Source organism: Ictalurus furcatus, chromosome 7, assembly GCF_023375685.1.
Source record: "Ictalurus furcatus strain D&B chromosome 7, Billie_1.0, whole genome shotgun sequence".
NCBI classification, from domain to species: Eukaryota; Metazoa; Chordata; class Actinopteri; order Siluriformes; family Ictaluridae; genus Ictalurus; species Ictalurus furcatus.
The window spans coordinates 10,286,460-10,309,297 of record NC_071261.1 but is presented as its reverse complement, the minus strand read 5'-3'; the positions used below and the strand labels follow the sequence as shown (position 1 = coordinate 10,309,297).

The 22,838-nt window shown below is 38.0% G+C and overlaps 2 protein-coding genes across 3 annotated transcripts; one reads left to right on the top strand and one right to left on the bottom strand.

Moving 5' to 3' along the window:
* The first annotated feature begins 2,429 nt into the window (after window positions 1-2,429).
* On the top strand, window positions 2,430-4,229 carry LOC128609660 (uncharacterized). Its single transcript, XM_053628306.1, has 4 exons — window positions 2,430-2,586; window positions 2,680-2,788; window positions 2,890-2,982; window positions 3,236-4,229. Exons 1-4 carry the CDS (start codon window positions 2,445-2,447, stop codon window positions 3,279-3,281), a joined length of 390 nt encoding a protein of 129 aa, XP_053484281.1. The 5' UTR covers window positions 2,430-2,444; the 3' UTR covers window positions 3,282-4,229.
* Window positions 4,230-4,558: 329 nt separating this feature from the next.
* On the bottom strand, window positions 4,559-6,644 carry ccl20l (C-C motif chemokine 20-like). Of its 2 annotated transcripts, XM_053630089.1 has the most exons (5): window positions 6,535-6,636; window positions 5,890-5,910; window positions 5,645-5,762; window positions 5,214-5,291; window positions 4,559-5,039 (listed from the first exon to the last, which is right to left on the bottom strand). In XM_053630089.1, exons 1-5 carry the CDS (start codon window positions 6,608-6,610, stop codon window positions 4,958-4,960), a joined length of 375 nt encoding a protein of 124 aa, XP_053486064.1. In that variant the 5' UTR covers window positions 6,611-6,636; the 3' UTR covers window positions 4,559-4,957. The 2 variants fall into 2 exon arrangements, with proteins under 2 accessions (XP_053486064.1, XP_053486066.1); XM_053630091.1 differs by lacking the exon at window positions 5,890-5,910 and having other exon boundaries at window positions 6,535-6,644.
* Window positions 6,645-22,838: the final 16,194 nt, after the last annotated feature.

Genomic DNA, 22,838 nt, shown 5'->3' with positions numbered 1-22,838 from the left:
TTCCCAATGTAACTACTGTACAACATGTAAATATTTAGCTTGCTATCTACTGTTTAGGTTTTTGACTTCTGACTCAGAATTTACGCAGAATATTAGATGTCAACAGATAAAAAAAAGTGTCTGTTACACTGTAATAGTCTGTTACAGGAAAATAATCGACTTCACAGATTTTACGTAGCTGTTTTACAGCTCACTCAGTTGTGAAATCATGTTTTCAACATTACTCAGATGTTAAGTCCTCGTCAACGTGCTTTCAACTCATCAGCTTGGTGTAGTCTTCTGAACTACCACTTCATCAAATCAACACTCTGAACTAGTGTTCATTTTGTCAGCTGTTTTTGTTTTTATTATTTAGTCTTAGTCTTAGTCCCGTGTCAAAAGTCTTTGTTTTTTGTCATATTTAGTCAACATTATCCTGATATTTATGTTAGTCATGTTTTAGTTGACTCAAAGTCTGGACATCATTTTAGTCTTAAAAAAACGGTATTTCAGTTTAGTTTTAGTCAATGAAAATTGTTGACATTTTTAGCCATAAGATTATTACTGATTAACATTTCAGTCAATCAAGTCTAGCCAGTGGTGGCTGAGATTCACTGGGGGACCCATTGGGGAGTGTAAACATGTGTAAATGTAATGTAAACATATACAGTGCTGTGTATTGAATTCTTCTGTTTTTGTGTACATCTGATGGAATTTCTTTCAACTTTGGAATACTGTGTTACTGGGTAAAACATTTTAACCAACTTCATGCTGTTGAAAAAGTTCTAGTTATTGAACTTAATGATTTGACTGAACAGGGTTTGCAGTAATCAGGCCAGGTTGTGTCTAGTCCAGCTGAACCCCATTATGAAGATAGTTTCATAGACTCAGGGAATTATTAACTACGGGGGCAAATACATTTTCACACAGGCCTAGTTGGTATTGGATAACATTTTTGCTTCAATAAATAACTATCATTTATTTACAAACTGTTTTTTGTGTTTAGTCAGGTTGCTGTAACTTAATTTCTGAAACAATTCAGTATGAGATATACACATGAACAGAAGTAACCAGATGGGGGCAAATACTTTTTCAGAGCACTGTAACTATTTACCAAGTTTCTATCTATTATAAACATGTAGGCTAACAAAACTGTGGATTTAATACTATTTAAAACTATGATAGTAAAAAGAAATTTGCACAAATAAGGGCATGCAAAATGGATTAAACTTGGATCATTTCAGGTAGGTGCACACAGCTTTATCCATGTCAAAGTTTCTACTATCGCATCTGTTTAAGTCAAGTAAGATTTTCAGCTCAGTTAAGACTCTGTTAACTTACCTGGGGTGGTCTGATTGATCCTGTGAGGAACGTGCTGATAGAGAAGCGTTCCCATTGGCTGTGGCCTGTAGGTATTATGGTCAATCATGAAAGTCAACATTGCGCAACCACATGCAGAACATAACTGCTATACTTATGTACGGAACTCACGTTTATTTCCAAAACTTGCTTTTTCGGGGGGAAAAAACTGTCTATAATATTTTGTCTCCTCCTTTTTGTCAATGAAAGGGATTTTGGCAAAGTTTTTATTTTTTAAACTACATTTCAGTCACTGTTTTTTTCCCCCCCTTCAGCAATACAGCATGTTGATACAGTCACAGTTCGTGTTTATTGACATGGGTGTCATCTCGATATCGTCTTGTCTTAAATGGAAATAGTTTTTCGTTTATGAAATTAACACTACTCTGAACAAAGTATAGTTATCTTTATTTTTACAATTAAATGACAATTTTACAGCAGTACTGGCTTTAGATCAGTTAATATACAGACACTTAAATCTAAAACATTGAAAATACTTATCGCTGTTTTTCGTGGGTAATCATCAACAGTAGAGTTATCACTAACATTAGCTGGGTTTGCCTGTTGACTATGCATGACTATGAATGCAGCATAATAAACAATGTGTTAATTAACACCCAAAGTAGACAAAGTAGATTTGTTTTAACTGCAGGAAGTTTAGTGTCATGCAGGAGTTCAGCAACTTTTCCAGATTTTGTTGGTGTACATGTGGAACACCTTAGTCATGCAATTCCTCAATGGGTTTATTTGATTTTTTATTTTAAAGCAAGGAATGTGCCAAAGGATTGAATATGTGCTGATAGTGTTTCACTAAAGAGCAACTCCAGAATTTTGGTAAAGAGAAGTAAGAGATCGTTTTTCTGAATGAAAGCCAAAAAGCGGTCATGTCACATGACCAAAATGATGTGTCAAAACTTTCCTTTTATTCCAGTAAATGCCCTTCTGCTGCTATTTTTCTAGTAATTAAATGCAACGTTGCATCACTTCAACCACAAATGCTGACGACCCAAGAAAGCTACTTCTCTTTAACGAATTCCGGAGGATGCACTCATCCGATAGAACTCTGGAGTTCCTTTTTTTCAGCTTATTTAAGATGATCCCTGAGCATGAAAAGCCAGAACGCTCTGCACCTTCAACCTCGCATTGTTAAAAGACCGCTGGGAAACGACTGCAACATGCTTTTCAGCCAGAAGATGCGAAGTCTTGCCGTTGCCGCCTTCTTCTCCTGCGTTGCTATTTCGCTGGCAAGTAAGTACAGGCACTTCTATTTCACAAGCTATTCCACAATATACTTGATGTAGTCAATATACAGGTTAAAACATTTTATCCTTTTCGTCTCAGACCAGAGAGAGTCCGTGTGCTGTAAGGAGGTTTCCTCCAGCAAAATCAACGTGCCCATAACAGGATTCATGGTTCATCAAGCAAGACCTCCGTGTGTCAAAGCAGTCATGTAAGTACCTTACACAAGAAAATGTCAAGATTTATGGATATATAGAATGGTACACGTTCATATTTACTCACCTTTGACTCTTAAAACTCATCTTCCTGCAGTTTTTTCACATCTGAAGGTGCTAAATGCAGCCACTGGAGAGAGAATTGGGTCAAGGAGAAGGTCACAGAGCTCAGGCGACTTCAGGCAATAGAGTAAGTTCTCTAATCCTAATGCTTATAAAAGCTAGCAGATTATAGACAGAGTTTTATGTATTTATTTATTTATAGATATAGTAGTAAATGTAACAAAATATAGCTGTAAATTTGCTAATATCCTAATTATCAGCTTTTTTTTTTTAAACAATACAACAAAAGAGATTTTTATTTCCTCACGTTCTTTGTGTTCATTATGCCCAGCTTTTATTTATGTTCTGCATATATAAAAAACTTTTTTTTTTCTTCACAGGAAAAACAGGAAGATGATCACGACCACAATCGCTACAGAAGACTAAATCCGCTTCAACAAACCTTTAAGAAGATTTACAAAAAAGACTCTTCCTGTTTTCTTTCTTATGTGTATTTGCATGACCTGCTTATTATCCCAGTTTGGTTTTAACAAACTTATTTATTTGTTAATATTTATTGTCATCGTTTGAGTTGAGTAACATATGAGAGAATATTTCATAAGGCTTTTTATTATTTAAAGAGAAATTCCAATCCTGCAAATATTTTGAAATTTGAATTGTGAGCCCATAGATAAAAATACCATAATTGAAATGTATTAAGAATGAGCAAAAGTGTAATAAATAGACGTTTTGAAAATTATATTCTTTTCTCCTTCAGGCTGAGTATACACACTATATAGCAGTACACTATTCAGGGTAAAAAATAATGGGTTTAATTAAGCCAAATTAATATTTAAGGTGCAATGGGTCACTTAAATCAGAGAGGAGAGGTTGGAAGTAATTTGTTACCTCAAAATAGTTCCCCTTCTAAATCTGGTTGTGTTTGCAACACGGTACTGCTTCCTCACCTGTGAAATAAGGACTAAACTGAGCACGTGTAGAGTGAATTATGTGATTGATAGCTTGTACCTGATCGGAGAAATTGAAAGTGCTACAATGACTCCGTGTTACAACCGTCCCCAGTCTCCCTTAACTGTTATATGTACATATATAATAATGACTTGCTGACAATTTGTCAAGGGCGCTAACATGATGATCTACATAAGAGACTTTATTAGGAGACGATAATAATCCTGAACTTGTCTATTTTCTTTAGTCTGTAACTATTTAACTTAACTATTTAACTAGCTCACCATATGTTATTATGTTACGTTTTATTGTTTGTTTGTCTGTTTGCTGTCTGTTTTACTCTCCCAATGGGCCTGCTAATGGATTTCTGATTTGTCCAACACATTGAGAAAAGATCTTGATTAAATATTGGAATCTTTTACTTGGTCTTGTCTATATCTATATCTCTCTCTCTCTCTCTTTCTCTCTCTCTGTATGTATATATATATATATATATATATATATATATATGGAAATTGTTGGCTTTTTTTTGTCATATTTGGACAAGCAAACATTTGATCCTCTTTGAAACAGTATATAAATTCATCTTAGGGAGTTTTTCCTCGCCACCGTCACCACCGGCTTGCTCAATAGGGATAAATTCATACACTTAAAATCTGTATCCTGTCTTTATATGTAAAGCTGCATTGAGACAATGTCCACTGTTAAAAGTGCATGGATTCAAAAAAAATGTCCAAGCAAGGAAGACAGATGCATCCGCTTTAATCAATCTTTAATGTGAAGCCATTGGTTTTGATGAAAGATACAGTCAGTGGATTAATGGGCAATATACTGTATATGTCACATTATTATATTGTACATAACCAAAAATAACTGTCTCAGATATTCATTTTATTCTGGAATTTGATGACATATCGTGTTGAGAACAATGTCAAAGTAGCTGTTTTTTGGTTGTAGAAATTCTACTCCCTGTTACAAATGTTGTAATTAAACACAACAATACCTGGTTAGAAGCATAAAAAAAACCTTGAAAAAGGTTAACATGTTATAGATATAAGCGTTTGAAAACATCAGCTTATTGATTATATTTGCATTAGATTTGGAAAAAGAGTCTGCAGCTTGTAGACAGAAGACATAGCCACGTGAAGAGGTGTTCACACATCCGTGGAGGTACTCCAAGTTGGGGTATGGTTGACCTTGTTATGAGGTTGCTGAGACATTTTTTTCATTTTAGAGCTGCAAAGAAATCAACAAGTTAGTGTTGCTATGGGCAGGAAGTGCTTCCTGTTTACTCGAACAGTCTACAGAGTGTAGTGAACAAAACCTTTTTTGAAACTTTCAGTAATGGACGTGGCCAATTTAAAGCTAGGTTAAGAAAAAGCTGAAAAGTGGCCTTGAGAAATCCATTACCTCAGACGTGCTAGGATGTTCCGCACCCACTCGTCCTTTGCAGATGCGCACACTTTCTGGTTACGCTTTGTCAGGAATCTGGAAAAGAACATGATTTATTATTATTTGTTAGAGAAAAAAAAGAAAAGAATGCACATACTACTGTACTAGTACTGTAATACTATATAATATTAATATTATACTATAAGCTGTATCACATTATCTAAATAATTCCCCAGCATTATATATAGTAGGGTAGGGTAGGGTACCCCAGCATTATATAGAGTAGGGTAGGGTAGGGTACCCCAGCATTATATATAGGTAGTTTTGGTAGTATTTTGGTATTTGTTTGTTGATAGTATACTCTCATTTGTGACTGTATCTATGAAGGATGTGTAACCACACTGCATTGTGGGTAATGGTTGGTGGCACACTGTGGTGAGATGACTCACATGATGGCGTCGATGCGGCACACCTCGCGGGAACTCTGCTCCGCGAAACCTTTGATCTGATTGAAATTCACTGGTGTGCGAGTGTATTTGACGCAGCAGGCATGTTTCAGTGGCCCATCTAGCAACACACACACACACACGCAAACACACACATTCAACATTGTCATTGTAGACCATTGTACACATACATAAATACAGCATCCTAATAAAATCTTTGAAAAAAACTCATTAAAATGAATACCTACTTAAATTACTGTAAAGCGACACTGTAACAAAAATGACAAATATTATTTTTTTTAAATAAATAATTTAAACCACATCATAATCATATTTTATTATAATTCAAAGAAATATTGTTTATATCACAAATAATTGACAAATACATGTATTTTATATGTTATATATTTTTTAAAAATTACCATTGTATTGCTATGAAGATAAGAGAGGCTCATACACAGTACTAAATAATAATAATAATAATAATAATAATAATAATAATAATAATAATAATAATATGGTTAAAGGGGATAAATCAGATATACAAATGTATTTATTATTGTAATGTCATGTAGTGTGCCATTCATGCTAATCCTAAAATCATACCAGTTATCATAAATAATAAACTGATGAATATATGTTAATGAAGCAGTAGTAGTAGTTAAGTTGAAAAACGGTAAAGAACTTTGGCAAGTGGTAAAATATTTATAAGATCATGTTAAATAGATATATATCATGACCTTTGTTTTCAGGTACAAATGTGCCTGAAACGATGAACAAGGTAAAAGTATAACCTCTGTGCGACAAGTTATATCGACAACAACAATATCCAAGTATTTAAATGTACAGTAATTGTTCCACACTACAGCGCTTAAAAAAAAAGAAATACTCACATGCGTCTGTCGTGAGACAGAACATGCACAGAAGCCAGCATCCAGCGAAAACGTTGGTCAAAACTTTCAGAGACATAATGGCAAATGAACTAGAGACACACACATGCGCTGTGGTCTTATATATATTACAGAAGAGGGAGATAACATACCATAGGTTACTACTCCCACACACACACACATCACTGTGTGGGTATTTTTTTCAAAGGAATTTGCGGTGACTGAAATGGGGACACCTTGAAGATAAAGAGGACAGGAAAGCCAAAGCTATTTCCAAGATATGCTTACAGTGCAAAAAAATAAATAAAATTAAAAAAAAAAAAAAAAACGCCAACACATTTTTGTGTCAAGGGGTATGAAGCAGTCATCAAGGAAAGTACGTTGTTTACAGCATAAAAAATATTATATTTATTAACTGATGAGGTGGTGTGGCCCAGCTACTTAGTTTTATGGCACTCAAGACCACAAATCAAAGGTTTTGGGTTTTGTCATAAACTCCGGTGACATTTTTACTCAGGCTTGTCCGGAGTCTCAATATTATATATATATATATATATATATATATATATATATATATATATATATATATATATATATATATATATTTTTTTTTTTTTTTTTTTCAACAACACTCGAGACCACAACATCATTTCCGTGAACAGATACTTTATGTTTTCATTACAGAACGAAATGTAATTGTCTATGTCTGCGTGTGGGGTTATATAATGTAGCGCCTATTCATTTCAAGTGACTATGTTTCAAAACACTTGTTTTTCTTCTTCTTCTTAGAGTATGTTCAAAATAATCGAGCTGTATGCATCTGCTGTGGGCTTTTCCATGTGCTGTTCCATTTCTTTAAACAAACAAACCAAAATTGAATCATTTGTATAATTAATGTATCATTATGTTTGTCATTTCATTTACCTTACAATATAAAAGAGGTTTATACTACAGAACCTTGCACCTGTGTACATATTTGTACAAAATCATCATATAATATAAAGTACATGGGTTATTTTAGTTAATTCAAGAGAAATTTCCATTGCCTATAGATCTGGTCTTGACTCAGACCTGGCTAAGATGGTCTTAAACTCAACACTATTATTTTGCAATTACAGCATGTCTGAAATTGTTTTATTTTTTTAATAGCACAACAATTTGTCACAATTATTTTTATTCTTTTCCATTTATTAAAGAATGAAGCTGGATTTTTAATACAGTTACATTTAATTTCCAAGTTAGTTCTTGTTATCACTTACCGTAAGTTAAAGCAGCTATAAACAGTCATTCTCTCACCAGCTACTGTTTTTCCCCCCTCACTTGCCATGTCGGAAAACTTAAACTTACAGCTTCACCTCTGACACTGGAGACTCCTTCTATAAACTTTTCTCCTGAGAGAAATCGTTACCATATCTACTTTAGAAATGACACATTTTGAATGATATTCTTTTTCAATCTGATAATGTGTCATCTACGACCTCATGAAAGAGAAAACAAGTAAAAACCTTCTGACCAATCGGATTTGAGAATTCAACAGCAGATGAAAAGCTACCACTTTTTTTTTTAGCCTCATGATTAACAAGGAACTAAAACATAGGACTGGGCAGTATTTTGGAGCTTTTACTTGCCTGGTAAGCTAGTTAATAAATGTATCCTGATTCAATGTAGGGTATGTAAACTTTTCTCTGGTAGTGTATGTTGTATGTCCAGAAGGTCTTAGTAACCTGGTTAGAAAACAGTCAGAAATATTGACATACTGGACTTTTCAAAGTGGACAAAAGAAGAAGAAGAAGAAGGAGAAGAAGGAGAAGAAGGAGTGCACATTTACACACACAGTACTTTAAACGTTTTGTTTTTCTATTTGTGAGTAATTTTTCCCAAAAGTTGGTACAAATTCGAAGACAAGAGAGCTTGATTAGGTCAAACCAGGTAGTAAGCAGAAATTATAATAATCATCATCATCATAAAAAAAAAGCTTAAATAGTGACTGGCCTAAAAACGAAGAAAAACGAAAGAAAAAAATGAAAGAAAGAAAACTTCACACCACCAATTACACAAGTTTCTGAAATTCGTTTATATGGAGTAGCTCTATGATTCACTTCAGAGAGTTACTTTTACATAAGGTTAAATGTTAGGTTGAAGGTTAAGTATACGTATCTGCAATGTCACCGTATGCCATGTGTGTATGGAGGGAAATTTGTTATGTAAGATGCACAGGCCTCTACTTTACCATGACCCATTTAGCGGTAAGAATGATTTTCCCCCCCCGAGCGAAAAGAGCAAATTAACATGCTGTGCTTCCAAGTGACCTAGAAAAATGTTCTCAATATGAAGAAGCAACGTGAGACCAGTGTAAATGCATATAACTCGTCTCACTGCATCTTTAAGTGTGTTTTGTGTGGCAACCAGCGTAACACCGCTGTTGAAGATCGGTGGAGGTGCACGTTCATAGGGTTTCTTAGCGAAAAATAAACAAAAGAACTGTCCGAGAAAAATTCATCCACGCCATCTGACCAATCAGAATCGAGAATTCGGATGATAGGAATGTAGCTTGAAGCTTGTTTATAATTATTGTATACCAAGTATGGTTTCAATTCATGAGAAACTTGCTGGTGGAAAGGTGCTTTTATTCCTCTCACATGGGAGAAAAGTGGGACCTAGGCAACAGTTCCATGACACATTTTTTCTTGAGATATTGATTAGTAAATCATACCATCATCAGCATTAATTAAAGCTATCTTCACCTTTTTCATGCTGTTATATAACATGACTTTTATTGAGGCCCTGAGCCTTTGCAACTCCACACATTTCATGTCACAATACATTTCTTTTGTTCACATCAAAAGTCATTTTAAAACAATCGATAACAGACAGATTTATTTCAGCTTTAATTAACTGTATCAGAATTCCAGTGGGTGAAACTTTTATACAGATCAAGCTGATTGTCTCTTTAAATGGTCTGGAAGATTTCGGAAATTTATGTAGTGACTTTTAGAAGCTTCTGATTGGCCAATTCTCATAATTAGGAGTTACCAGGGAGCATATCTGTAGCTGTAAATGGGCCTACAGTGTTTAGAGACAGTGCGCTTCAAGCAACTCAGCCAAGACCTAAAAAAAAAAAAAACTGTTGACCTCTACAAGTCTGTTTCATCCTTAGAAGCAATTTCCAAACAACTGAAGGTATCACAATCATTTGTATGAAACAATTGTATAAAAATCATGGGACCACATAGACACTGCATTGTTCAGGAAAGATGTACAAATTAACTACCGATGATGAACAAACTTTGGTTCAAAAGATTCAACTAAACCCCAAGACAACAAAAAAGGAACTGGCGAAGGAGTTGGAGGCATCAAGTACCAAAGTATGTACATCCACATGACCTGAAAGGCTGTCATGCAAGGAAGAGTTTCATCCTTTGCAGGTGATCACCAGCCATTTGGAGGAGTATTTTCTAATCAAGTGAACCATAAATTGACCTGTTTGGCCATAATAATCATCCCTGAGGCTTTTAATCCGCAAAACACCATTCCAGTTGTGAAGCATGGGGTGGCAGCATCATGTTATGAGGGTGTTTTGATGGAAAAGGGAATGGTGCACTTCAGAAAATAGATGGCATCATGAGGAAGGAGGATTATCTAGAACTACTGAGGCAAAACCTCAAGACATCAGCCAGAAAACTACAACTTTCCAGCAGTTGTAACAAAATAAAAAGTGAAAGTATTGGAGTGGCAATCACAAAGTTCTGACCTGAATCTCATAGAAGATTTGTGGACTGAATTGAAAAACCTTATCCGAGCAAAGAGGCCCACAAACCTGACCTGAGTTACACCAGTTCTGTCAGGAGGAATAGGCAAGCTTGTCGAAGGCTACCACAAGCTTTTGATTCTAGTTTAAAAAGCAATGACACCAAATACTATCTAAACTGTTGACCCAGTGAACATTGGATATAAGCTGAAATAAATCGGTCTCTTAGCTATTATTTCGAAATGACCTCTTATGGAAATAAAGTACACACCATTTTTGACTTAAGGGATTATAAATGTGTTCATTCTAAATGACAGTGATATCAGTGAAGCAATACAATGAAGCTGGAGAAATGCTGAGAATGAAAGAGAAACTAGACAGGATGTGGAAGGTAAAAGCAAGGTTGTCTCCTTAATGATGACAATTGAAGCTATGACCATGAGCCTTACCATGAGCCTGAACACACTCTCAAACCCAAAGCCTGTGGTAGGAGACCTTCAGGTTTCATCAATTACATGTGCCATTGTTTTAATGGCCACTATAAAATAAATGTTTCCAACACCAAATAGCCCAGTGCTGCAGAGATGGCGGTTCATCTGGTAGGTTTTTCTACGACACAAAACTTTCTGGAGTTCCATCGGAGTGATGGAAATGCCCTTCTTGCTACCTGTTTGCTCAGTTTGGCTGTAGGATGACTCATTGTGGTGTCAAACTTCTTCAATTTTAAAAGTTCCACTGTGTTTTTTCAGTGCCTTCAAAGCCGCAGGGCATTTTTGGTACATTTCTTCAGACTTTGCCAGCATAATAATGTCTCATAGGTCTATGGACAATTCTTTTTCAATTCTTCTGTACTACAGCAGAAATGGGTTTGGGATTGTACTCAGTTTCAACTGTCTTGGTAAAGGGTCTGTTTGAACAAATATGATTTTTTTTTTTGCTGTTGTAAAAAACTGTTTGGGTGGCCCAGTGGTTTTCATCACTCCCAGTCTTCCTGTGACTTATCTAGTGTTTCCCCAGATGTTTCCATTGGCATACAACATACTTGACTCTATTGAGAATACCGAATACTAAAGAAAAAAAATAAAAATAAAAATAAATAAATAAATTAAAAATCATCACTGACAGTTCTGCTTACCAGCAGAAGGGGGCACTGTCTCTCTAAAGTTGAACCTCTTCACCTGGTGTTGCTGCATTGAATGGTGGGATACCCAGATTCTGATTTTCCATTTGCTTCCTCAGAAATGACATACTGGTATGATGGTATGCATGATAAGGAAATCTGAAATGGTTGCATCATTAGTGTCACAGTATATTTCATAAACTTAAAGACCACACAGACCAGGGAGCGTTTATTAAGAATTTAGTGCTTTGTCTATTATCTAGCATTATCTAGCAGATTTTCAAATCTAACACTTTAATACCCACAATAATATACCAAGAATTTTTCTTAATGTTCCACAAAGGACACTAACTCAGGACTTGTGGAGCTCTAAGACTTGCTATGTTGAGAGCTTTGATTAAGAATGTTGTCTGAACACTGCATTATCTTTTGGTTTGTTTGGTCTTTTGGATGTGGAAATAATAATGAATAGTAAGTGTTGTGTCGATTTCTTTCGTTAGCGTCCTGAAAGCAATGTGGTTCTGTCATTCTATTCCAGTCTATTTACCTCAAAAGTCAAAAAGTTTCACTCAGCTAGTGTCTTAAATGAAAAAATTCAGCCATTTTCAGAAACATTCAAAATGTTAGCGTCACAAATTTACTCTCTTAGTTACCTCTTTGGGTTAACGACATTGGTGTGCTGCCTGATTGTGTTCACCTGTTCTGTGTCCCACTCTTGATTAGTTTGTTTCTTTATACCTTTTATATCCTGCTGTTTTTCTTGTTTTGTCTTGTTGTGAAGTTTTGTTGATTGTATTTGTGCATTTCTGTGCATGGTTCCTGTTTTCGAGCTAATATTAGATTCTCGCCATCTGCCACTAGGACTGCAATACTTAGTTTTCACCTAGTCCTTGCATCCTGCCGTCACTTACCACACGTTTGATCTAAAAAATATGGGATCTCTTTTAACAAGACTTCTTAATAGTCGTTTCATTTGAGGGCTCATACTGTGTAGTCAATGAGTGAGGAACCATGCGCATTACCCACAGTGCACTGCAATCAAGAGATCACTGAGAGATCGCTGCAAGCAGCTTGTTGGTTTACGAATGCCACATTCAACTGATTTAGTTATTATTTAAAATGTAAAGCAGTTTCAAAATTATGGCGTCCTCTTTTCTAATTACTTGATTGACTAACAGTTTATAATTTTTCGAATGTTCTCTTTCTCCATAATGCTGCATTATAATCCCGCTGTTCTTTCCAATCCTACATTTTCATTTCAGTTCTTACTTCTGTGCTCTATTTCTCAATTATGATCCGTTTCTGTTCTGCCACCTCTTCTTTCTTTTTCGCCAAAACACACTCAGAATCTTTACACCCTTTCCCTGGTCAGCTTGTGTGGGATGTTGCTATGTGTCCGCTCAAGATTTCATGTCATTCCATCTGGAGAGCTGGTGTATGTAGGAGGCTTGAGATTGTGGGTGCACACTTCACTAATTTCATGACCTAGTAGGAGGTTTGCAATTTAATACTGATGGAAGAGAGAGAAAGAGCGAGAGAGAAAGAGAGAAGTCAGGATCATATTGTTTCCTTCTTTCTCCGCATGGCTTCTGCAATAAATGTTTCATCAAGGCTTTAAAATTAAAGCTGCGTTGAGGACACCTGGGTTTTGATGAGCAGTTCACAGATACAGGTCGAAGATTTCAGAAACGGGGGTTTCAATATTAATCTGAGAAAGTGGGATCAGGGAACACGAGTCGATTGTACTGGTCCTCAATATATTGTTTTTTTTCAATTATCAGTTTTGACTGTAGGTCTTGAGGTACGTCATGAGATTTAGTGATGAGGCTCAGCTGCTTTTCGACCAATGAAGATATTCATGCATGAGCTGGTGCTTGATATCCAATCAGTCCTTGCTTTGCCACTCTGAAAGAAAAAAAACAAACATTGAAATTGGTTCGATTGCAGGACCATAAAGCTGCTGGTGTGGAACTTGGGAGGTTTTCAAGACACTGAACAATTGAACTTGTCACTTGACTGTCATTAGAAACAAAAGTGACATGGACAGGAAGCTGGATTTGGAATTCCCCCCTGCCCCCTCCCCCCCAGAAAATATGCATAAACAATATCCAAGAAGTCATTAAGTTGTTCGGTTCATGGAAGAATGAAAAGATTTTCGCTGCAAGACTCGACAAATTTGTAAGAAGATGAATGGGTGTGTGAGTGTGTATGTGAGTGAGCCCTGCGGTGGATTGGCACCCTGTCCAGGGTGTACCCCGCCTTGTGCCCGATGCTCCCTGGGATAGGCTCCAGGTTCCCCGTGACCCTGAAAAGGAGTAAGCGGTAGAAGATGGATGGATGTATGGATGGATGTTTATTTAACATTTAATGGAAGGAGTGTCCAGTGTCAGCGCTTCGGAACAGCCGGAGTCGGTTTTTCCACCATGTGAAAGTCTTCAGGAGGTTTCTTGGTAACATGGCAAGCTGTTATTAATGTCAAGTGAGAGAAGAAGAATGCGAGGCTAGGTGAAGGAACAACTGTTTGTAGCTGCTATAACATAAGCGATAACTTGGACATTCCACAATGTAATTGTAATTGTTGGCAAATTGTTATGGTGTAAGATTAAATAAACATCAGAATGTGATGTTTGGGGAACATCAACTTTGGTCACTGTTGTACTGGATAGCTAAATAACATTTCTCTAAGGTAAACAAGAGATTTTATTCAACACAATTGTTGTTATGATTATGGAGTGTGTTTAGTGAATTGCCATGTCTGGTTACGAAATCATTGGCTTGGTTTGAGAACTGGACTTATTATTTGCATGAGTACTTGCCTTGTGTGGCAAAAAAGTATGTTTTTTTTTTTTTTTTTTCCCAGTTTTTAATATAAAGTCATTTAAGAGTTATACAGTGAGGGAAAAAAGTATTCGATCCCCTGCTGATTTTGTACGTTTGCCCACTGACAAAGAAATGATCATTCTATAATTTTAATGGTAGATTTATTTGAACAGTGAGAGACAGAATAACAACAACAACAAAAAAAAATCCAGAAAAACGCATGTCAAAAATGTTATAAATTGATTTGCATTTTAATGAGGGAAATATGTATTTGACCCCTCTGCAAAACATGACTTAGTTCTTGGTGGCAAAACCCTTGTTGGCAATCACAGAGGTCAGACGTTTCTTGTAGTTGGCCACCAGGTTTGCACACATCTCAGGAGGGATTTTGTCCCACTCCTCTTTGCAGATCTTCTCCAAGTCATTAAGGTTTTGAGGCTGACGTTTGGCAACTCGAACCTTCAGCTACCTCCACAGATTTTCTATGGGATTAAGGTCTGGAGACTGGCTAGGCCACTCCAGGACCTTAATGTGCTTCTTCTTGAGCCACTCCTTTGTTGCCTTGGCCGTGTGTTTTGGGTCATTGTCATGCTGGAACACCCATCCACGACCCATTTTCAATGCCCTGGCTGAGGGAAGGAGGTTCTCACCCAAGATTTGACGGTACATGGCCCCGTCCATCGTCCCTTTGATGCGGTGAAGTTGTCCTGTCCCCTTAGCAGAAAAACACCCCCAAAGCATAATGTTTCCACCTCCATGTTTGACGGTGGGGATGGTGTTCTTGGGGTCATAGGCAGCATTCCTCCTCCTCCAAACACGGCGAGTTGAGTTGATGCCAAAGAGCTCCATTTTGGTCTCATCTGACCACAACACTTTCACCCGGTTGTCCTCTGAATCATTCAGATTTTCATTGGCAAACTTCAGACGGGCATGTATATGTGCTTTCTTGAGCAGGGGGACCTTGCGGGTGCTGCAGGATTTCTGTCCTTCACGGCGTAGTGTGTTACCAATTGTTTTCTTGGTGACTATGGTCCCAGCTGCCTTGAGATCATTGACAAGATCCTCCCGTGTAGTTCTGGGTTGATTCCTCACTGTTCTCATGATCGTTGCAACTCCACGAGGTGAGATCTTGCATGGAGCCCCAGGCCGAGGGAGATTGACAGTTCATTTGTGTTTCTTCCATTTGCGAATAATCGCACCAACTGTTGTCACCTTCACACCAAGCTGCCTGGCAATGGTCTTGTAGCCCATTCCAGACTTGTGTAGGTCTACAATCTTGTCCCTGACATCCTTGGAGAGCTCTTTGGTCTTGGCCATGGTGGAGAGTTTGGAATCTGATTGATTGATTGCTTCTGTGGACAGATGTCTTTTATACAGGTAACAAGCTGAGATTAGGAGCACTCCCTTTAAGAGTGTGCTCTAATCTCAGCTCGTTACCTGTATAAAAGACACCTGGGAGCCAGAAATCTTTCTGATTGAGAGGGGGTCAAATACTTATTTCCCTCATTAAAATGCAAATCAATTTATAACATTTTTGACATGCGTTTTTCTGGATTTTCTTGTTATTATTCTGTCTCTCACTGTTCATATAAACCTACCATTATAATTATAGACTGATCATTTCTTTGTCAGTGGGCAAACGTACAAAATCAGCAGGGGATCAAATACTTTTTTCTCTCAGTGTAAGTGTACAGTGTATCCTTAAGACTTCTCCAAGTTTTTCTAAAAGCAGCCCCATCGAGAATCCACGGGGATTTCGGGCGCCGAAAAAAAAAAGAGACGATTTGAAAAGAAAATGAGCGCTCATTTGTGGTTTCCAGGCCAAAGGAAGCACGTTTGAATAAAACCGTTGGTTTCTGCGAAAGGTAACATAATTTTACCTTGGGCAAATCATCCTCGATTGACTGTCTACACAGTTTTTCTTGCCTTCACCTCCTGCTGAGGCCTATAGTTTCTCTACGGGGCCACTTAGGGGGTATTAGTCTGATGTCAGCTGAATGTGCAATCGCAAATAGCTCATTGTCTCGTTCCCTCATGCAGAGACGACTAGAGCATTCCGGGAAATGTCTGAAGAGAAAAGTTTGCAAAGCAGCACTGCTCCGCTTTGTATATTGTGTTTCTACGTCTAGGGTCCAAAGGTTTGAGCTAGCAGCCTTCTAATACTTGTCTAAGCTCTTTTGGCAAATATCAAAATTCATACCAAATTAAAATATTTTGTTTGCACAATATTGATGTCTCCCTGTGTGTTATGTATCTGCATTATTTTCACTAAATAAGACTGAATGTTTTTTCAGTTTAGATTGGTGAAAAAAACCTCCTCTTCGTACTGCACTTTTTTTTAACCTTCTGTATGTGAGAAAAGAAAGACAGCTGATGATGTCCATCACCGCCACTGCCACCAGCACCATGTTCAAAATGAAATTATGAATCACGTCAGGGTGAATATTGTTTTGAGAGTGAGAACACTCTGCGATTAAGAGTGTTTTATATCAAGCAATTTTGTTTCTCAGATTTTCCTATTATGCAATAACCATGTATATGATAAATAATCAATGATGGGGTGGTGTAGCCCCATGCGGAATACGCGGAATACATTTTTATCCATTTACAGTTACTTCCTGTTATCACTTACATTAAAGCAGCTATAAACAATCCCTCACTCACCAGCCTCTGTTTGTTTCTGTCTTGAAGGAAAAAAAAAACATTAACAGTAATAAGTCCTTACCATCCTGAAGACTTTCCCGTGATGGAAAAAAATTTATTGACAGGTGACATTTTCTGTTGTGAAGCGCTGACACTGGAGACTCCTTCCAAAACTTTCCCATGTTAACAATTTAACATTTTCCCCTCCTTGTTAAATAGCAAAACAATTATATTATATGAAGAGTCATAAATAGCAACGATAACATATTAGAAAAGGCGTGTTAATATCATAAGTGTCAGATCTGCTGTTATAGAAAATTAATCAATTAGACTCGAGAACTGGAAGGTGCTTTGGAATGAGATATGAATAATTTTGTTTTAAAATTCGTCCGAAAACGACGACAGCCTCATCATGGTAACAGAAGGAGATAAATCTGATTGGTTGTAGTGAATACAGTACATATTGGAGTGATGTCGCTGTTTATGCTGATTATGTTTCTGTTTAAAACAGCTCTGGCTAATGTAGCATGATTGGTACGCATATTTATAAACAAAAAGCCCTAATTACTGTCATCTTAACCTGGGTAAATTTAAATGGCTGTCTCCAAAATGGCCATCGTTATTCATTCAAATTCACTCAATTTATAAAGAATGTATCGTAGCTATGTATATGGATTCAGCATCATTAGCCTTATTCAGGCTAGAATAATAGATCACTGATTTATGTCCTGGATTTTAACTTAAAGCATGCACTCCACTTTCCTTTCTCCTTCCTTTTCATTCCACTGCCAGCACATGACCCTACAACCGCAAATTCCGAAACGTTCTCCTCATGAGCCAATACAATTTATTTTATTTTATTTTTTTAAAAAGGCAAGGTCGGATAAAATTCCAGGGATGGTAGGGTTAAATTTCCACACCCATGCTTGTTAGAATGCTTACAAATGTGTAGGAGAGCAGCCACTAAAATACTCGACGCACCATCACCGAGCTGCTTTTCCACTCGCAAATTAAGCCGAGGGACAAATTTCCATTAAAGGCTCTCGCTAATGTGTCTGCTAGCTTTAATTTCATTATTAGTTTCCACGAGTTTTATTAGCGATGTTTTAAGTGCTGTTTTAATGGCGCGATTTAGAGCAAACTGTACTGTGTGTTTGTACGTGTGTGTGTGTGGTGTGAGTGTGGGTGTTGTTGTAGATTAGCATTCTCCTCCAGGGGGCGACCAGAGCTGTTTATAAACACAAAGATTTTTGGTTGTTCAGCGTTATTGCTAATGACTAACCTACAGGGCTTCGCAGCACTGCGTGCTCAGAAAACATCACTGTGATATTTCTTTTTCAGTTTGTTCTGGAACTGCTGCGAAAGTGCAGTGACTGAGTGTTGACTCAATAAGTTATAATTAAAATATCTTCATATTGTCATATTGATGTATTATCAACATTAAGGAGGACAAAAGTTGAATAGTTTTTCTTTTTTTTTTAACACCCATTAACCTAGAGACAATTTTTTTTTTTTTACGATGAATGTTTTTGACAGATGTAGGTTAGAACAAACATTTGTATTCGTTTTCCATTTACGTAGTTCACCTTTCCCCGCTTTAAACGTTTCCTTTGCACTTTCCAGTGCCAAAGTGATTAAATATTTTTTTTAGTGCAAGGATGACTCGTGTAATTTCCAGTTAATGAACCTGATGGGACGGCGGCCATGACTGGAAAGGACGGAAAGGACAGCAGGAACAAAAAAGAATGATTATTTTAGGCATCGGTGCCAGAACAGAGGGCACGGTGCCAGGCCAGGAGTGTAACACAGTCTCTATTAATGCGCCACATCAATATGTGCTAATTTTAGCATAATATCAGGTTAAATCAAGTAAGTGTGTGTGTGTGTGAGACGAAGAAAATGTAATGAATAAAGACATACACCGATCAGCCATAACATTAAAACCAGTGAGAGATGATGTGAATAACATCAATTATCTCATTACAATAGCACCTGTCAAGGGTGGGATATATTAGTCAGCAAGTGATCAGTCGTTTCACGAAGTCGATGTGTTGGAAGCAGGGAAAATGGGCAAGCATAGAGATCTGAGTGACTTTCACAAGGGCCAAATTGTGATGGCTAAATGAGCATCTCCAAAACGGCAGGTCTTGTGGAGTGTTCCTGCTATGCAGTGGTTAGTAACTACCAAAAGTAGTGCAAGGAAGGACAACCGGTGAACCGATGATAGGGTCATGGGTGCCCAAGGCTCATTAATGCACGCTGGGGGAGCGAAGGCTAGCCCGCCTGCTCCAATCCCACAGAAGAGCTACTGTAGCACAAATTGCTGAAAAAGTCCATGCTGAAGATAGTGGCCTGGTCTGATGAATCACATTTTGTTTAGCTCATGTGGATGATTAGGTGTGTGTCACTTACCTGGAGAAGAAATGGCACCAGGATGCACTATGGGAAGAAGGCAAGCCGGCGGAGGAAGTGTGATGCTCTGTGCAGTGTTCTGCTGGGAAACCTTGGGTCCTGGCATTCATGTGGATTTTACTTTGACACATAGTACCTACTTAAACACTGTTGCAGACAACAATCTTTATGTAACATGGCAACAGTATTCCCTAATGGCCATGGTCACTTTCAGCAGGATAATGCACTCTACCACACTGCAAAAATTTTTCAGGAACGTTTTGAGGAACATGATGAAGAGTTCAAGGTGGTGACTGGGCCTCCAAATTCCCCAGATCTAAATCCGACCAAGCATCTGTGGGATTTGACGGCCAAACAAGTCGGATCCATGGAGGCCCCACCTCGCAACTTACAGGACTTAAAGGATCTGCTGCTAACGTCTTGGTGCCAGATACCAAAGCACACCTTCAGAGGTCTTATGGAGTCCATGCCTCGACGGCTCAGAGCTGTTTTGGCGGCACAAGGGGACCTACACAATATTAGGTGGGTGGCGTTAATGTTATGGCTGCTTGGTGTAAATGTCAGTTCTGATTTTGAGTCCTTGCAGTGACATAAGCCGTTTGAATTCATTCAGCTAAAAGATTTATATACTGATTTGTTCATTTCTGGTTATATTTGTACAACTTAGAAAATAAAACAAAATTAATTAGTGGGTGGGAAGATGCCCCAGGGTCATGGGTTCGATCCTGGGCTTACTATAGGTTACTGTCCAAAAACTTACAGCTAACTTACAGCTTGGTTCTGCTAAATTGCCCCTAGGTGTTTGCAGGATTGGTTTCAAATACATTTCGACCCTGAGCAAATGAATGAAATAATGAACATATAGCTGTTTGCATCTACTGCTTTTTTTCTTTTTTTTTCTTACAATTTAGTGTGGGGACACCACTACACCAGTCGATGTTGTAAGAGAGCCTGATAGTTTGACCTAAGGGGTGCAGTGGTGGCTCAGTGAGTGAAAGGCACTGGTTTATTGATCAGATGTTTGGGGGGTTCAAGCCCCATCTGTGCCTAGTTGCTTCTGTTGGGCCCTTGAGCAAGGCTATCTGACTGTCTGATCTGCTCCAGGTTATCATAGCAGACACTTGCTTCAAATAAAGGCTTCTTCTCCTTAAAGTTAATCACCTTTCTATCAGTGGATCAGGTGCCTATGGTGTGAGTCAGGAAGACACCCTGGATGTCCCACTACCAGTCCACCAGCTCATAGGGAAAGTGCAGTGTAGCCAATCCACCAACTGGCATGTTTTTGGGAGGTGGGAGGAAACCAGAAAACCCAGAGGAACCTGTGTCGCTACAGTAACCACGACAGTAACCCAGAAAGATCTAGGAAATCCAGGGAGCTGTGATAATTATAAAGTTAGTTATGTGCATATAGGAAGGTAGTCCATTGACTTGTACATTTAAGATATATATATATTAAAAAAAAAAAAAAACATTATATAAAGTGTAGCTGTGATTTATCTTTATCAGATTATCATTCATCAGTTTTTACCAGAACCCTTAGATCATTTGCTAACTCTGAGTCAGTCAATTGAGTCATTTAGTTCAAGACTGAGCCTGGACTCTCATCTTTGAAATGTCAGAGATGGGCGTATACTTTCCGTTCGTTTCTCCCATCTGACAACTGTCTCCTTTGATAAATAAATCAAAGCAATTTGCTCATGTTATAGTCATTCAGTCTTAGGTACACTGAGTATAACTGTGAAATCTGTCTATGAAACCGAAAAGGAATGACTCAGTCTGTTGCAGTAATCATTGTTGCCTTTACCTCAGTGAATCATTTAATGACACATATCTAGTTCTAACAAGGCTCTTTGAGTGTCAGGGTTTCTTGTTGATATTTAGAAATAGCAGAGTGTACTTATTTCTCTGGGGGCGAACGAAGGCCTTGATGATCACGGACTTTTGCCTGTTTATATAAACAGAACAGGAGAGTTATTGCTCTCCACCAAGTGTTCTCAGCTGCCGTGTGACAGTTTATAAGCAAGAGTCCAAAAGGAGATGGTGGCTTGGAGGGAGCATGTGTTAGCCCATGTCCTCCCCATTTGGTAGCCTCATTTGGTCATTATGTTGCTTTATCACCATACTGTATACTTTAGTCTTTGGTTCCATTTTAGAATCGTTTCTATGCTCATGATGCACTTAATTACCACCGGTCGGAGTAATATCGGATTCCTAACTAAACCACCACGCCGATCCGAAGGAAACCATTTCGGCTATTCTTTGACCTTGTGGATTCAGCCCTGATGCCACTACTATCAAACCCTAGAGTGTTGTAAGTCTCCGGACATGCATTTATACATTAGAGCTTCGATGTTTGCAGAATTGCAGGCTTGATAAAGAAGTAGGTCTATCATTAGACGAGGCTGAAGGCGATGAAAAGAGAGTATTTGCTCCTTCTCACTAAGTCTGTCTTTTTTAGTATCTGTGATAATGCTGAATGTGACATGAGAAAGTGCGCTATCATGGCAGTTCAAGGTGCCCTAATCTCAGGCTTAATCCCTACCATAAATCCATCCTGTTATCTCTTCTGTCCCTGCACAGTGCAGTGCAGCTACCACACAAAGACTTTCCTTTACTTCCAGGAGAGAGAGAGAGAGAGAGGGAGAGAGAGATCCTGCTGTCCCCTGTCTCTGGCACATTGATTTATTGTGCCACTCTGGCCTGGGTTCCTGCAGGACCAGTGTGTGTGTGTGTGTCTGTGTGTGTGTGTGGGTGGGTGGGTGGATGGGTGTGTGGGTGTAACTTTGTTTTCTGTTGGCAAAATGTGTAATGTTAGTCTAACTGACCTAATATATAACAACATGGCAGTGTGTGTGTGTGTGTGTGTGTGTGTGTGTGTGTGTGTGTGTATGTTTGTGTGTGTGTGTGACCCTTTTCAGCAAGTATGGTAGAATTAATTGGTCTACCAGGTGATAAATGTTTGGCTCTTGTGTGTGTGTGTGTGTGTGTGTGTGTGTGTGTGTGTGTGTGTTTCTTATGTTTAGGCCAGATTCCGAGTTAAGTTGTGCACTTTTAGTGAGGATTTAATACTGAATCACACACATCTGTATTTAGACCTCAGACGTAACTATAGAGAGTTTCCCAGAACAACAGGAGAAGGGGGCGGAGTTTGACTAAAATACAAATGCTTGTTTTTTGAAAACAGAACAAAAGCGGTCTATTGAAAAACGCTGCTTCAATTTTCTTCTACACAAGAAAAAAATCTGGCAACCTTGAAAGCCCCAAAGTACACACAGGTCATTTTTAAGCATCCACTTAACCAGGTGCGTAACCCGACTCTGAATACGCATAACTTTCCCAACATGAATATTAATTCAAATCCACTGTCTCTATTCAAACTTTAAAAAACAAAAACCCGATAACTTATGAATATTGTGTATCTATGTGTTGGTATGGTGTGTTTCGTGTCAGCTAGTGAAATCCCACGAGAGTGCACTACACGCTATCATCGTTTAAGTGTGTGTACATGTGGCACTAACCTTAACTTCTGCCCCGTTCATGAAGACAGCCTCTGCTTCGTGTAAG